Source organism: Dermacentor variabilis, unplaced genomic scaffold (genome assembly GCF_050947875.1).
Source record: "Dermacentor variabilis isolate Ectoservices unplaced genomic scaffold, ASM5094787v1 scaffold_12, whole genome shotgun sequence".
Classification (NCBI taxonomy): Eukaryota; Metazoa; Arthropoda; class Arachnida; order Ixodida; family Ixodidae; genus Dermacentor; species Dermacentor variabilis.
This window is the reverse complement of record NW_027460280.1, coordinates 41,151,471-41,167,647: the sequence shown is the minus strand read 5'-3', so window position 1 is coordinate 41,167,647 and position 16,177 is coordinate 41,151,471. Positions and strand designations below refer to the sequence as shown.

Below are 16,177 nucleotides of genomic sequence, written 5' to 3'. Positions count from 1 at the left end.
TCTTTGGAACACAGAAGATTATTTCTTGGAAAAATGTACATAACGAGAGCACTGTCCTGTTCAACGCATCCTTGTAGACTACTATTTACAAGGCCGCGCTTTGAAATACATTTTAGCAACAAACCGGCAATCATTCCTTCCTTTTTATCAGGTACCAAAAGCTGAATGCGGACCTATGTTACGACCTAAGAAATAAATTCTTGCAAGATGAACCTTCTTTTGCTCCTTGGGAGATGAAACATGCGCAATGCGACTTTAGTTTAACAAAAAACAGAAAACAATTTTCACCAAGAGAGGCTTTACTAAGTGAATATTTAGAAATAGAATCAGAATATAATTTTCGCATGAAATACTTTACAGATGGATCAAGAAGCTATGGTAATGTAGGCGCTACAGTGACATCAAATCAATTTGAAAAACAAATGAGACTTCCAAGTAAGGCTACTGTCTTTACTGCAGAACTTCATGACAAAACAACTTTAAGAATAGCAGTTGGGAAACACTGGCAGAAAGTGCGGGATCAAGAAAAACTTAACAAGCTTCATTGCATAAAACCTATTTTACGAGAATGGCAGAGTTGTCGCCACAGACAAAGATTTTATGAGGTTATTTTATGTCGCTTAAGAATTGGTCACACAAGGCTGATACATAGTTTCTTTATCAATAACAAACCACAACCAACATGCCAACACTGCGGTGAAAATTTAAACGTGCTACACATTTTAATAACATGTCCTGGCTTAGAAAAATGGAGGGAAAAATATTTTAACATCTTTTACGAAAAAAGAATCCCTACCCATCCTATGTTCTTATTGAGCGATGAACCACTGGTCCCATATGAAGATACTTTTAACTTTTTAAAAGCCACAGGAATCCTACAAGAACTATAGCACATTTCATGTTTTATATTTTTACTTGGCCATTTACACCATTTTACAGCATTTAAACAAATAAGCTAATATGAAAAACATGTGCTTGGCGCATTATAGTCTGCATGGCTGCTGTGCCATAAAAATCCCAAATCATCATCATCAAATAAAAATTTTAGTTAAGCTATCGCACTGCTAGTTTGATTACATTTGTTGGTAGCATGTCTGTTCGAAAAATTTTTGAGTGGGATGCTGTGATACACTATTACTTTCACAGCTGTATGCTTTGTATGATACGCTTCAACACAGTGCATGTATGCTTATCTTGTTTCTACATATTACATACCTGTGCATGTCGTTACAGCAAGCTATGGTGGCAGGACTGTTCCTGACATCTTGGTGACCCTGATGGCCAGAGACAAGCCCACAGAAATGCAACTTGCAGCAGCAAAATGGTTAGTTGGATGTTTATTGTTTTTTTTTCATTACTTTTGTTGAAACATGCCACATGGAGATGCATGTGCACTGCGCTAAAAGTTCCATTTTCTTTCTTCCTCCTCAGTATGACCTTTCTGAGCAGAGCAGGGGCAGTGCACTCTGAAGACCCTCGGATTGTGTTCAAGGTATGCATTTTTACTTTGGTGCTTAAGTTGGTAGGCCACAAAAATTTTTTTTTTTTAGTTGGAAGCCATGATTTTAACAGGACTTAAACGTCTTTTTCTTACGGAATAAATATGTCTTATTTAGCTTATTCAACTATGAAAGTGCAGAAAATGGTTCATTTTATTTATTGGCAGTTAATTTTTGTCATAAAATGTGGTAAAAGTGCTAGTCGTGCCAGCAGTGATAAGTAACTAATGAATTGCTGAATTGAGTAAAGTGAAATAGGATAAATGCAGTGTGATAAATATTAAAAAAGTAATGTTCAGGAAACTAAGCAAAGTGAAAAAAAAAAAAACATGAGCCATTCAACTCTGTGAAGGTGGATGATCAGTGAAGCTGTGTAGCACACCACAAAGAGGTGACGCAGAATTTTGAACAAAGGTACAAACACAGTGTCTTAATTGGTGGTTATGGTGATGAAAGGTACGCACACACATTCATTGTGATACATCTATGTTCGTGTTATACATTCGTTCTATACATTCGCGTTTTCATTTCGCAATATATTGAGGCAAAGATTTTGAGACCAAAATCGCTGCACTGACTGGTAGTGGGCCAGTGCTGTCAGCGCCTTCGCAGAGGGAGGGGCAGTATTGGAACGCTGGCATGATGAGCGGCATCGGAGCCAGCTGTGGAAGAAGACGACGAAGGCACGAGCAGTATATTGAGGCAAAGAATTTGGGACAGAATCACTGCATCAACTGGCAGTAGGCCAGTGCCATCAGCGCTTTCGCAGAGGGAACGGCATTATTGGAACGCTGGCATGATAAGTGCCGACGAAGCCAGCTGTGTAAGAAGAGGACGACAAATGAGAGAGTCGTGGCATGAGCGTATTCGCACGGTTATACCGAGAGGTGCCAACGAGCCAGCTGTGGAAGATGACAACGAACGCGCGAGCAGTGGTACGAGCTATTGTTGGTAATGATAGTTTTTGCTCGCACACATAAAAATTTCACAGAACCTTAGCCATAAACAGCTTCGTAGTAAAAATTCCCAATTTGGACCAAATTTATTTGCAAGATGAGCTGTAAGTGCAAAAATATTGCATCAATATCTGTTGTTCTAGTTCATTGCACATATCTGTGTGTGCGGAATGAGTGTGCAAAATTTCCTATCACAATTTTCATTTTAAAAAATTTATCCAAGTTTGCGTAACATGAGGTGGCGCAAAATGTTGTTTTGAGAAAAACATATCCTCAAATCGTGTGAAAAATGTCAAAAACTACACAGAGGCCTAAAATGCACCAGCTTCATAGCTTGAGGCTCCATGAGATGCATTAGTTCCCTCTTGTTCGTGGGGCTGCTCGGCGACAACATAAAATGAAAAAGATATTTTGAACAATATTGATATAAAAGAAATACAGTAAAACTCCACGAACTTGAAGAGACCATGAAAATTTGTTCGTCTTATCAGAAGAATACTTGGCAACATCGCCAGGTACATCCAAATACAGTCAAACCTAGATATATCGAACACGGATATATCGAATTATTGCGTACATCGAACACTTTCTATATCACCTAGAAAATTGCATGTATTTTTAATTTTTTATTTCGAGCAGGGTCGGGGGGGGGGGGGGGGAACGGAAAATGGATATATCGAACTCCGCCACCATAGACCACGTGTGCGCTGTTGACAGGTGCTGAGCTTTCCCGCAACTCTCTCGAAGATAGCAGTAGCGCAATGGCCGTTCGTGACTGCTGTGCACTATAGCTGCACACATCGATCACGCCCAGGGTGCCATTTGAATGTAGCGCCGTACACACTAGGCGGCTTGGCTAGTTCGGCAACGTCAACAAGGCATTGCATTTGCCACACTGACTCCTCCTTGGTGCCGCGCTCTGCGCATGCAGCGCCTCGCGAGAAATGGTGGTTCGCATCCACAATGACTTGCGACAGCGTGCGCTCACTGGGCTCATTCATACACGCCTTGGCAGATGCCACTTAATACTTTGTTATTGACAGTGTTTCAAAATGCTTCGATTGACGGACATGGCGATCGCGGCAGAAATAGCGGCCAAACGAAGATGCTGCTGAGGTTGATCCCACAAGCGATGATGTTGCCCTGTCCCGACTTCAACCGAGGCTGTATCTGCTTTGGCGCTTCTACGCCACTACCGGCCTATCGCTTGTGGATCTTTTAAGACTATGTTGGGGACTCTGTGTTTAAGCACGTGGCTGCCAATAAGAAGCAGGCTCGGCTGTTGGCTGTTGAAGTACTTTTGGCTGTTGCAGTACTTTCAGCCAAATAAATAAATACTTTGTGTGAAGCCTTAAGTGTGTATTTACTGCACCACGATTGGGGTGTGACCGGGGATCGTTGTTTGGAGCGCGCGTTCGGTTGCGCCATGTGCGATTGGCCTAGACGACGCCGACTTCGCGCGGCTGACGAAATAGGCGCGGCCTACGCTTAGCGTGCGGCCCAGTCGACCGCGCGCTCCCAGCAGACGAAGTCAGCACGGCCTAGGCCAATTGCATGCGGCGCAACCAAACGCATGCTCCGAACAATTATCCCCGATCGTGCCCTTGGTTCACTGATTTATTTGCAAAAGTTCTTGATGCATTTTTTACAGTGATTTTATATATCGAATTCTGGCTATATCGAACTGTTTCGCAATCACCGCGCTGTTCGATATATCGAGGTTCGACTGTACCATATTTACTCAATTGTAATGGCCCTCGATTGTAATGCGCACCCGTTTTTCATGACGCAAAAAAAAAGGAAACAAAAAATCGCCCTCGATACCAATTTAACCTGGCAACAGCACTGAAATCCATACAGAATCGTGTAGCAAGGTTAATTCATTCTGACTACTCTTACCACACTTGCGTCACTAAACGTAAGTCTTCTGTGAACCTTCCAACCCTCGAGCACCGCCGCAAAACAGCAAGACAGTGTTTCTTTTATCACTCACTGCTTCACCAGACCGACATCACGCCTGCACATCGCACTTCCTCCCGTGATAGCCATTCAAAGTCTGTTTATCCCCCTCCAGCTCGCACCACCGCTCATCTTAACTCTTTCTTTGTTCAAACAGCGAAAGACTGGAATCATCTACCTGCTGAAATGGTACACCACTCCAGTCATTCATCGTTCAAGGCGTTCATTGAGAATATGACCTAAATATGCCCACCCCTCATGTAAAACCCCAAATGGGGTATTTGAGGTATGAATAAATAAATAATGCGCACCCGTTTGCTGTGACTTAAAAAAAAGAAAGTCCTTTACAGTACCGCGCACCTCATTCTTTCATACAGAAATACAACTTTCTCTCATTTGGAAAAACAGATTTACTCCCAATACACTAAAGTTGCGATAAATAGAAAAAGTCAGTTTCGCCTGAAAGGCAACGCATCGATTGCAGTAGCATATTAGTAGACAGCTATATGAAAAGTAAGGATAGTAGTTTTATTGGCCGTATAAACATTTAAACACATGCTTACTAACTAAATTAACAAGCATGGCGTCATGCGTGCAAAAGCAAATATGAACAAATCTCACTCAGTGACCGCCGAAACTTTTTATCAAAATGCTGGAGTCAGGAAGTACTGTAGCAGGAGCGAGCGAAGTGACCTTTGTGCGGCCTCTCACTTCAACGCTAACTAAGCGACGAGAACGCAGCGCGGTGCGCCTAGATGCGTAGACTCTGTCGCCATTGCAGATCGATTTCAAAACGGGCCGCGCAGCCGTGCCATGTGCAGCAGCTGCTGGAGTAGAACAGCTCTTCTGTTTGCACCAGTCCTGCACGCAAGTTTCGGGAACTCCGAACGCCCGTGATGCGGCCGTATTTTCATCCGTCTCTGCACACATGATCACTATCCTTTTAATTGTGGCGTCGCATGTCTTCGCAGTCGGCGCTTCCATGCTGACAGAGCAAACGCAGTAAACGGGAAGACGGATGGTGTACTAACCTAAGCACATGTACTACAGCACATGGAGGAAGCTACGGCAGCTAGGCTCGAAGCGCGTATGAGGCGGCCATTTTGATATGCCGATGGCGATATGGTAATGCAGATTTAGGGTCATACTCTATTTTAACGTGCACGTTATTTTTGGACTTGTTTTATCTGAAAAAAAAAAGTGCATGTGAGATTTGAGGAAATACAGTATCTTACTTCAAAACGGTAAATGAAGTAAACTTAGAAGGGGGGAAAAGTGACAAAAAGCGTTTATTTTGCTAAACCTAATAGAAAACTGTGTTCAAGTGGTGCTCTTACTTGGTTTTATCCAGTCCGTGATGGCTGTTTGGTGCTTCTGTGCAAATAGGCGAGTAGCCATGGACGATGTCATCTTGCCTACTGACCTTAAAGATCCTTTTGTTCTTTCGTGCTGTAGAAAAAAGTTAACTAGGGAGTTAAAGGAGGCATCTGTTGCTGCACAGGTTATCGGTGCAGGCTCCGAGCTAGTGAAAGTATTAAGGAGCGTACTAAGCGCGTGGCAAAGCATCGCAACCTAGAGGAAAGTCTAGGTGACATCGAGCAAAGGGGGAAGGAGAAACGGGGCAAAGTGTCGCAGAGGAGGAAGGTAAGCGGAGTTGTGCTGAGTTGACCTCGTCTGGCAGTTGCTACAAGTTTCGTTTGCAGTACAGACGTACTGGGTTCGTCTCGTCATAACATCTTCCTTGCACGCCGTACGCTGCGTGTGCGAGTGAAAGTGCGACGGTGAGCTGACGATGGCGGCTCAATCTCACGTGCGCAAAGGAGGAGGAGGGGGGTGGAGCGTGCTGTGTTCTGTCACACGCATGGCACCGGGGAGGTGAGGGAGAGGGGTGTTGTACTTCGGCTGTGTGGGGTCACACAGGCTTTATCTTGAACACAATATGCTTTCGGAGTACAGTCTAGGTGGCCTGATGGCTCGTAGCTTTGCATGCGCTGTGTTCTCGCCGCTCAGTTTGTGTTGAAGCGGTAGACAGAGCGAAGGTAACTTCGCCTGCTGCTGCTGCTGCGATTCCTCATGCCAGCGTTTTGACAGCAAGCGTCTGGGGGTCATCGAGCGTGATGTGTTCATGTTTGTCTGTGTGTGCTGACACCATGCTTGTAAACTTAGTAGGCGAATGTTTACAAGGGGGCATTCTATGCCCGCAGCTACTGCATATGTCGCAACCTTGTGAGCCCTGTCTTGAATACGATCTGCGATGTGGACAGTCTAGGCACACTGATGGCCGATAGCTTCGTATGCACTATAGCACCCATGCGCTTGCGCGTCACCCGATTTCGCGAAGTGAAACGTCACTGTTTTTCTTTCCTCCTCCTGTTTTTGCCTCTGTCCACGGGTGATGTGTGCCGCAGGCCTCCAGTAGGGTGCCTTGATGCACACGCCCCCGGGAGTGCCATATTGAGGCGCCCTAGCCTCCAGGATCAATAGTGGTGGCGATCACCCCGAATGTTCATCTTAACTGAAGAGCATGTCTGAGGCGGTTCATCTTAAGAGGATTTCTCTTGCATTTAGGGTATGGAAAACCAAAGAAACGTTCCCATGTTGTTCGTTATATGCGAGAATTCGCCTTAACCAAACTCGTCTTAACGAGAGTTCACTGTCGTTCTGATTTTTAGTTTTACAATACGAAGGTATGGGTTGGAAAACTTGCTGCAACTCCCAAACTAGTGATGATAGGGAGATAATTTTTTTACAATGTGTTGCTCAATTTTTGGCCATGCATAAAATACAAAAAACTAAAATCATGGTTGGGGGAAAAAAAGGTGACTTTTGAATGTGGCCTACCACCTTAATTGGTTGTTCACCTCTTGAGAGCGAAGTTATTTGCCAAATGCAGCCTCCCAGGGTTGAATTGTTTTATTGCACATTTAACAGGGTGTCTACGAACTGGGAAAACCGGGAATTCTCAGGGATTTTGAATAGTCTGGAAATACTCAGAAAACTTCGGGAATTCGGGCTTCTATCAGGGAAAATGAGCTATAATTTTATTGAAAAGGAATGAAAGTTGCGTTAATGCTGGCTTGATTAACAGAGTGGAATCGTAACAATTTGTCTCTGGCGCCGTGTCGTCGGCTGGAGGAGGTGCCAGTGTACAGTCAACGGCCGATTTTCAGGATGCCCGATTTTTGGAACATGCCCGATAATTAGGACGGCTTTGCGGCACCACCGTGTGCCCTATAGAGTCAATGCATAAGAACTTACGAAGTTTCGGATGCAAGAACCCTTCACCGTCTGATTTTCTCGACTTTTTCGCAGGTCTCGTACGGCATTAATCAAAGCCAGCATCGCCGCCATTTTGATTATCTTGCTGTCTCAAACCGGCGCTCTCGCACACAGATCCGCTGGCAGCCGTAGCCACCGCTGCGGCAACCCTAGGCCTAGCTACTTCGATGTTTGCTACTGTTAGCAATTCGCCACTGTTAGCAATTCGCCGCTGTTAGCAATGGTGCCGATTCAGCCTTTGTAACCCTCGCCAATGGCTTTGAAGCTCGGAAAAAGCACGTGTTGAATTATGCTTGTTTTCGAAAATAGCTTCGCCTCAATACAGCAGTGTTACGAGGTGAAGTATACACGAAGTATTACGGTGAAGCTTAACAAGTGTGGGAAGGGGTAATTGTCTTGGGACCCAGTATGTATTCCTTAACTATGCATGCGTGCACCTCCCATATCCTGTCCCAGTACGAGCATCAGTATGCCTAATAAGTGTACTATCAGGCCTTCAGAGCTTTTTCGGATGTGCCTGTGGCGATTTGAGCCTTTAAAAGCAGTAAAAGACTTGCATTCATTTTTTTCGAACTGCCCGATTTTTCTGACGTTTTTGCGACTCCTAGGGAGTCCGAAAAAGCGAATGTTGACTGTGCAACTTACCAAGAGGGTGCTTCAAATGGTCCATGGGGCAAATACATGGCGGAAGGAGGAGGAGAACAAAAAGGACCGACACACTGAGGAATGAACTAGCAAGGAAGTGTGGTGCCACTTCTTTGAAGGAGCTTGAGCTCTAAAAGCAAAGTGTTGGCTGATGCTGAGATGCAGGTGTCCCTCATCTAAACCAAAATAAACTCATCAAAGCAGTGAAACGCAACACTGAGGTGTTGTGTGAGAGCTGACAGTATGTCAGGACAGTTGAGGTTGACTTTCCAGCTGCTGAGAGAGAATCTTTCTTGTGACAAAGTTTGGGCCTGTTGTTAGAAATAGCTCATATTCGAAAATATTTGCTTCTGTATGCTCTGTATGCATCCCTTTTTATTCATATTTTAAGATGTTTGGCTCGATTTGTTATGGGCTTTAGCATTTCTTTTTAAAAGATATTTGATTTGCTGTATATTTTACTAACCCCTCTCTCCTGTTTTATTTTTAAGAGAATAAACACTACTCCTTACTATTCAAACTGGATTAAGTCATTTTTAAAATTTTTTAGCATGCTTTCTAGAGAGTGACAGCATCGGGTGACATTGTGTCAGCCCATCTTGACATAAAACAAAGTTCTGTGTCACTTGCAGAATATTGCAAAGGCACTCAGGGAAAACCTAGGAAACTCAGGGAATTTAGAAATGTCATCTTGGTAGACACCCTGTTTAAAATCTTCAGACAGGCCTATTTCGAAAAAAAATTACGATTGTTGTAGGGACCATAAAGTAACAAAAAATATTTTCTATAGGTAAATATACAGTGTTTATTTATGAATACAGATGGGCTTGCATAATTAGTTATAATAAGAATAGGCATGATTCGTTTAATGGCTCATTCACACCAGCGGTTTAAAGGCCAACTGCAATGAAATTTTTGACCGCGTAAAAAGCCTAGTTTCAGATAACGGATAAAACTGGATATGTTCCAGCAACACTAGCACGCCGGCATTGCGAGACGCTACTCATGCAGAACGTGCGACTGAAATGAACGCTGACTCCTGGCATTGTGCGCAATGATCGTGCTCACGCTTCTCCGCAGGCGGGCGGCAGCGTGCATGCACAAGCAAACATCACGTGCACCAGCACTGAGGTGAAGCCCTTGTTCAGGGCCAGGGCAGCATAAGGACGCATGAAGGTAGCTACGGAGCAACCTTACGCTGAGGAAGCACCAAGGAACCCTTCACCGAGGGCCCCTCAGTAAGGAAGCTTTCAGAGTGACATATGTTGGCCTAACAGCATTGAAGGCTTCCTTACTGAGGTAAGGAAGATTTCATTATTTGATCCTGAAGGCGACTGATCCTCGCACCAGCCAGTGTGACTGGCCATTCGCCATCTGCTCACAATTGCATCGCAATGTAAAATAAGTATTAGCATATATCAATGCCCTGTTCCTGTGAATCTGATTGGTTCAGCAGTTTTGCGACTGCGGTCAGAGGACTGAAAAAATTTAGCAGCAAGTGACTGGGCTAAAACGGTTGCTTTTCGAGAAAAGCCATTTGCGGCCATTTCAACTTGGTCACACGACCGCTGTCAGTCGTTGGTGTGTGTGAACCTTAAGCAGAACTCAGCAATGCAAATGTTGAGCTCAGTGTGCACAGAAAACTCAGTCCAAAAGGCAAAATTTTAATCCTTGCATCCGTCGTATGGTCAATACATACACGTTTTGTTTTTTTCTCATAGCCCTAATGCATAAGTTGATACTCTTATGTTGACTTATCGTTATAACTGACATATTGTTACATAAGGTATCATTATAAATGGACTGCACTGTAACACTATAACACTGAAATTGCAACAAATGTTTGAAAGCAAACCATTACATCAGTTTTAGGCTTTTACAGATTGCACAGCTGCTGGTGGAGCATTATGTGCACTCTCCTTCAGTTGTGCAAGTGTACAGTCTTGACTGTGGTGCATCTACGCAGGCTTTGCCTACGCTGGTGCGCATGTGCAAGAAGGAACGTACTCCAGAGGAAAGGGCGCATGGAGCTGAGACACTTGCTTACCTGGCTGAAGTTGATACTGAGTTACAGCGGATTGCCAGCATCAGTGACCACCTCATCCCCACGCTGGCTGAGCTGCTCAAGTACCAGCCACCTTCTGCTGTTGTCTTGTACAAAGGGCCTGTGCCAGCAGTGACAATGAAAAAGGTAGTGCTTGCGATCTTGGAAACTTAGTAGCATGATGGAAATTAAACACACAGTAGAAAAATAAATTTGATTCCTGTCACACTACTTTATTCAGAACATGAACAGTCATACAGTAATACCTCAGCCATACGTTTTGGTAAGAAATGTTAGAAGAAGCATACCAACCCGGAAGACATACGATTCGAAGTCACTAGAAAATGTGGTAGGCTCGACTGTAGTTGACATCTACGTAGTGAAGCTTAGGGTGAATTGTTGCAGCACAAGACGCCCATGCACGCCAAGCTGCTGGGGCCCGAGCAGCCTGGCACGCATGTTGTTGTTTTTGCTGCTTCGGCAAGCTTATGTTGGCGCCTCTACAAATCGGCCAGAGTCAGCAGTTTCACGGTGGAGAATTTTGGTGGGAAGTTCTGATGTGCCCACTCAGTGAGAATCGTGACACAAGGCGCTGACATGCCTTGAGCTGGTGGGATTCGAGCAACCAGAGACGCATGTTGTTGTTTTCCTATTGCAGTGTTTTAAGATGGCTATGGGAAACTGAAACAAAATTGAGCTGGCGCGTAATGGCAGAATACAATGCTGCCAGAGCAAAACACAATGCTTACTTCAAGTAGCCTGTAGTAGGGAACGGTGGCGCGTTTGGATTATTGCTTATTAAAAAAAAAAAAAAAGGTAATATGCTTTCAGCGGCACTATGTCACATGTGCTGTGAAACAGGTGAAGATGCTTATTGCAACAGGGTTAACGGCAATAGCGGTGAATGCGACGTGGCAGCGACCTGCAGGATTTGCTGGTACTGGGAGAAGAAACAGTGCATGCTTGCATTTCCACATATGTGCAGGGAAGCTTCCTTGGTGGATGCTTACTGCTCTCGGATCGTGCGTGCCTTGCACCTTTTCTTGTTTATAGGGGACCTAGCGGCTGCAAAACACTTCATATGATCATGGTTTGGCGACGTTCTGATTACTGAACTTTGGTCCCGAGAGATTGCATTCTAGGAATCTATTAACTGCTAAAAAAGAAGTGTGACTCTGTTGGGTCATTTTTTTATGTTCTTATTCACGAATGCTGGCACTGGGAAATCGTACGGAACGGGATTGTATCAATGAGGTTCTACTGTATTGGGTGTTTCAGCAATGACTGTTTCTAATGGGTTCTTTCCAAAATGGGAAATTGGCTTTTTCGTACAGCTGGGTACCACAGCGGTAACATTGATCAATAGCAGATAAGTATTAAAGGGACATTGAAGGGACAAACTGAATTAGTTTCAAAATAAGTATTCTTGAAGAACTACATTTGTTGTTTTTGCCGTAATGGGTTGACAATTAGAGAGAAAATGAAAGTCAAAGTTTCATCTTCGAATTTCACACCATTAAGGACAGGTCATCAGTGTGACGTCATGGATTGCAGGGTATTGTTTCGCATTTTGGTAGTTTGGTGTTTGGCTCTCTTAGAATACAATGTAGTTGAACCCCTCTACAGTCGAACCCAAACCTGAAGGGGATCACAATAAGGTTTGATATGCAGTGGACTCTTTAAACGAAAGCTCAAGGGACCAGGGAAATTGTTTCTGTTTATTAGGAGTTACATTTACTGAGAGGCAATGCTGAACGCAATTACATGAACACAAAACCAACCAACCATGATGATGGTGTTCCATCTAAGAGGCAGTTCCGTTTAAGTGATTTCTGTTTATGGAGATTCCATAGTATCGGTAATTCGATAAATAAAATAATAGGCTCAGAGGCAAATGGCAGCTTACTGATTGGTGCATCCAAGGGCCGCTAAATTACTGTATGCAACTCTGTAAAAAAAGAAGCAAGTACACTTTATTTATGTGAAAAAAAAATTGCTGATCCTGGTTTGCATCTTTTGCAAAATGAAGTTGACGCTCATCTCTATCTTGTTAAGACTGTCGAGGTGTGATAGCCCTGTGCCTTCTATAATATCACTGCAGACATGGTGAATCGTATCAAATGCCGATTCTAGTTCAGCAGCTGTGCACAGGCACGTTGCCACCTCTTTTGGATGGTCTTCATTGCTACTTGAGCAGCCTTTGTCCTGGGTTTCTGTGTTGCTTGCCACACTGTCCTTCTCATGGAGATTCGCTATAGCTTGAACATTGTTATCGGCATTCAGAAAGCTATCTGCAATAAATTCGGCTGGAATAACTCCTGCGAAGAGGGAAAGCTCACGAAACATGTTGTTCACACATCCATTGTTTGTGGCTTCTTCCAGCTCGTCGGCAGTCACTATGAAGCCTGCCTTTCTGAAACAGTTGGCTGCAGACTCCTGAATAAGGCATTTGCCAGATGTTTTATTTGTGCTTTATGCCAGATGCCTTATTCGAGCGTCTTATAGATACCTTATTCGAGCAGCATTTACCAGAATGCGGCGTGGCGCCGTGTTTGATATCTCGAATGTGCTGGTGAACAGGCGTTCTTTATTGGGGGTGAGCTCCACCACTTGGAAAAGGTGGCGCTGCCGTCAGTGTGATGTATGAGCGATCATGTGGACACAGCGGCTGCGTCGGCTGCTTTGGAAACGCTGAAGCGAGCTGAAAACTAAAGTTTGAAGTCCCACCTGCACTGTAGTTCTGATTATGTGAGGACGTTTTTCCACTTCTGGTATCTGCTTGACAACATCTGAAAGCACTATAAATAGGTAGTGTCTACCCGTGAGAGAGTTCAACATGTTAGGCTACTGTCAGTGTTGCAGTACTGAACGTATGCAACAGAGCCTGGCGCAGCCTTCACATGTTCAGACAAGAAGTTGCGTGAAGTTTAGATTGCGAAACTTAAAACCAGCAAATGGCCCTCGGGTGCTACTCGCCTGTGCTGCAAGTACGTCTGCGAAGAAGATTTCTGCTTCAGCGTTGGGGCTGCGATGTTCACTGAGTAGCAAAAAGCGCACACTGAGAGACTCTCCCCCGTGCACTGGTCGGTTATTGTTATGAAGCTTTCGTCTATGAACTTGTGGATTCTAGATAGTGGCAAGTTCACTGGAATGGAAAGGGAACGGCAATAAGTAGATTAAAAAAAAATTATGGCATATGCTCATGTTTGTGTTAGCACCAAACAATGAATGTACTGGATTAAGAAAAAGGAGCAGCGGGACAGTGTTCATTGAGAAGACTGATAAACATACAGTGCAACGCAACTTGAGAAAGTAATATTGAATCATCCAAGAATTTAGACGAAAAAAAAAAATAGTGAACCATTCCACTCTGTGAAGGTGGATGACGAGCAAAGCTGTTTAGCAAACGACACAGAGGTGGCATAGAATTTTGAAAAAAGGTACAAACATGCGTATTGTCCTGGTCAGTGGTCATCGTAACGATAGGTGTGCACACACATTCTCGTATCACCTCTCTTATTAAATGCGTCCATCACATAAGGCAATGAATGGCTCATACCCCCTTAAGCAATGGTTCATACCACTGTACATTTTAAAAATTTTAATATGGCCTCCCCATTATGATGGCAGAAGAGAAATGAAATTCTATTCTGGGATGATGAGCGGCAATGGAGCCAGCTGTGGAAGAAGACGACGACGAACACGCGAGCATAAGCACGAGCACTAAATGAGCCAACTGTGGAAGAATATGATGATGCTTGAGCCATTGCTGATGATGATAGTTGATGATGACGACGATGAGTTTCCTCTATTTAATGAATGGCTTATACCCCCTTAGGCAATGAGTTCCAACGAGGCCAGCTGTGGAAGGAGATCACGAATGAGTGAGCAGTGGCACACGCGCGCTCACATGGTTGCGCAGAGGGACGCCAACAAGCTAGTTGATGGGTATATATATATATATATATATATATATATATATATATATATATATATATATATATATATATATATATATAGCCGTTAAGTATATACAATACGGTAATTTGTTTTATGTGGGTTCGATATATCCAGGTTTGATTGTAATACGTTTTTCGCGGAAGTGCTATAAAAAAACGGGATACAGTCAAACCTCGATATAACGAAGTTATATTTCTGGTTGAAATCGAATTAACTGAAAAATCAAACTAACTAGAGTCAAATTAACAGAAGTTGACTGTACTTCAAAATTCATAATATCACTGCTGAGCTTTCGGCCTCTTTTTTTGAAATAAAGGATAACATAGTCCTGAAGATATATTACATCAGTATAAACTCATTTAATGTTCTTTAGATCTCAAAGCAAGTGTGAATATTTGTTTTCTAAAGTCTTTGCTTTGATTTTGTGCAGTCCTGGGCCCAGATTTTTAAACAATCCTGTTCATAAGCCGTTTTTTTTTTTTCACTTTTCATCATTGGCTCACAAGCTATTGTGCTCTCAGTATTGCCAGGGTCGGCAAGTCAGCATGACACATAATAGGATAAGAATGGAGCCACAATAAGAATTGTTGTTACAAAATATGGCCTCTGGTCAAGGTTAATTAGCTGTGTGATACCTATGCTGCTCTTGTTGCAGCTTGAACAGGAAGTCAAGGTTATGCAGGAGCTGAGACAAGCTGCTTTCAAAGCATTTGCTGCCCTGGGTGCAAATGACGAAGACATTCGTAAGAAGGCAAGTATGCAACCCTTCTTTACTTCTTTGGGGTATTTGATGCTTTGGGAAAAGTACATAGCTCATGATGAAAAGTATTGTAGATGAAGCCAGGGTGGCATGTGCACTTTCATTGATCACTGCATCTTCTCTGTTGCTTTACTCATTTATGTTCTGTCTTCAGAATCAAATTAATCACTGTGGTAATGTAAAAAGTACATGGCAGTGGCAAAACAGGGTGTGCGCTTGGCATGCATTTTATACCATCTGTTGTTTGCGTGTCAGCTTATGCGACCTCATCTGTTAGTGCAACTTGGAAGCTGTCACTTGGCACCAAAAAATTTGCTGCTATCCTTTGTGCCCTGGTTAGCAGACACTGCCTTGCTTAGTGCAATTTTCAGAATCTTTCTCGGGGCACTTTAGCTCTATGTAAGTTATCTTAGCTAACAGCACACTAAGTCACTGTTTATGTTGGTCCAAATTTATTGTGTAGCAACCCTATTTGGTAAATAGCCCATGGTGTCTCTGTTTTGCGCAGATCATCGAGACTGACTCGCTGATGGAGCACGTGGTGTCAAGCCTGTCGGACACAAACCCACGTGTGCGGTTGGCAGCAGTGCGCTGTCTGCACTCGCTGTCGCGCTCTGTGCAGCAGCTGCGCACCACTTTTCAGGATCATGCCGTGTGGCGACCACTCATGCGCCTCCTTCATAATGCTCCCGATGACATCCTTCTTGTGGCTTCATCCACTCTGTGCAACCTGCTGCTTGAATTCTCACCAAGCAAGGAGGTAGGCTTGGGCTTGCTTGCTTACTGCTCTGCTGCTTTTTAAGGGGCTCTGAAACACGTTTCTGTGAAACCTGAAGAGTAGCTGCAACTGCTTCCGTTTGTCTATGTATTTCTATATGTTTGACGTAACCTGCCAGAGTGAAAAGGGAAATGAATGTTTTAGTTTTATGCACTTAACCACAACACTGTGGTGGTCAGTTAGTCAGCCCTAGAGGATTGGGATGTCTTGATAAGGCAGGCAGCTGAGGTAGTCTTGACTGGTCAAGAAAATTGGTGCCAGTGTCAGCGAGAGTACGCACTCTTTTTGAGAGGTGAG

The 16,177-nt window shown here is 43.7% G+C and overlaps 1 protein-coding gene across 8 annotated transcripts in view; it reads left to right on the top strand.

Moving 5' to 3' along the window:
- LOC142566136 (armadillo repeat-containing protein 8-like) overlaps positions 1–16,177 on the top strand; it is a 99,196-nt gene that overhangs the window by 29,636 nt on the left and 53,383 nt on the right. For all 8 annotated transcript variants that reach the window (XR_012824977.1, XM_075676947.1, XM_075676948.1 and 5 more), the window contains 5 exons: positions 1,234–1,324; positions 1,432–1,492; positions 10,305–10,529; positions 14,998–15,093; positions 15,611–15,862. Coding sequence is in view for 7 of the 8 variants with exons in the window: in XM_075676947.1 (XP_075533062.1) it covers positions 1,234–1,324; positions 1,432–1,492; positions 10,305–10,529; positions 14,998–15,093; positions 15,611–15,862 (725 nt within the window). In the remaining variant the exon portion in view is untranslated. The remainder of the gene's footprint in view (positions 1–1,233; positions 1,325–1,431; positions 1,493–10,304; positions 10,530–14,997; positions 15,094–15,610; positions 15,863–16,177) is intronic.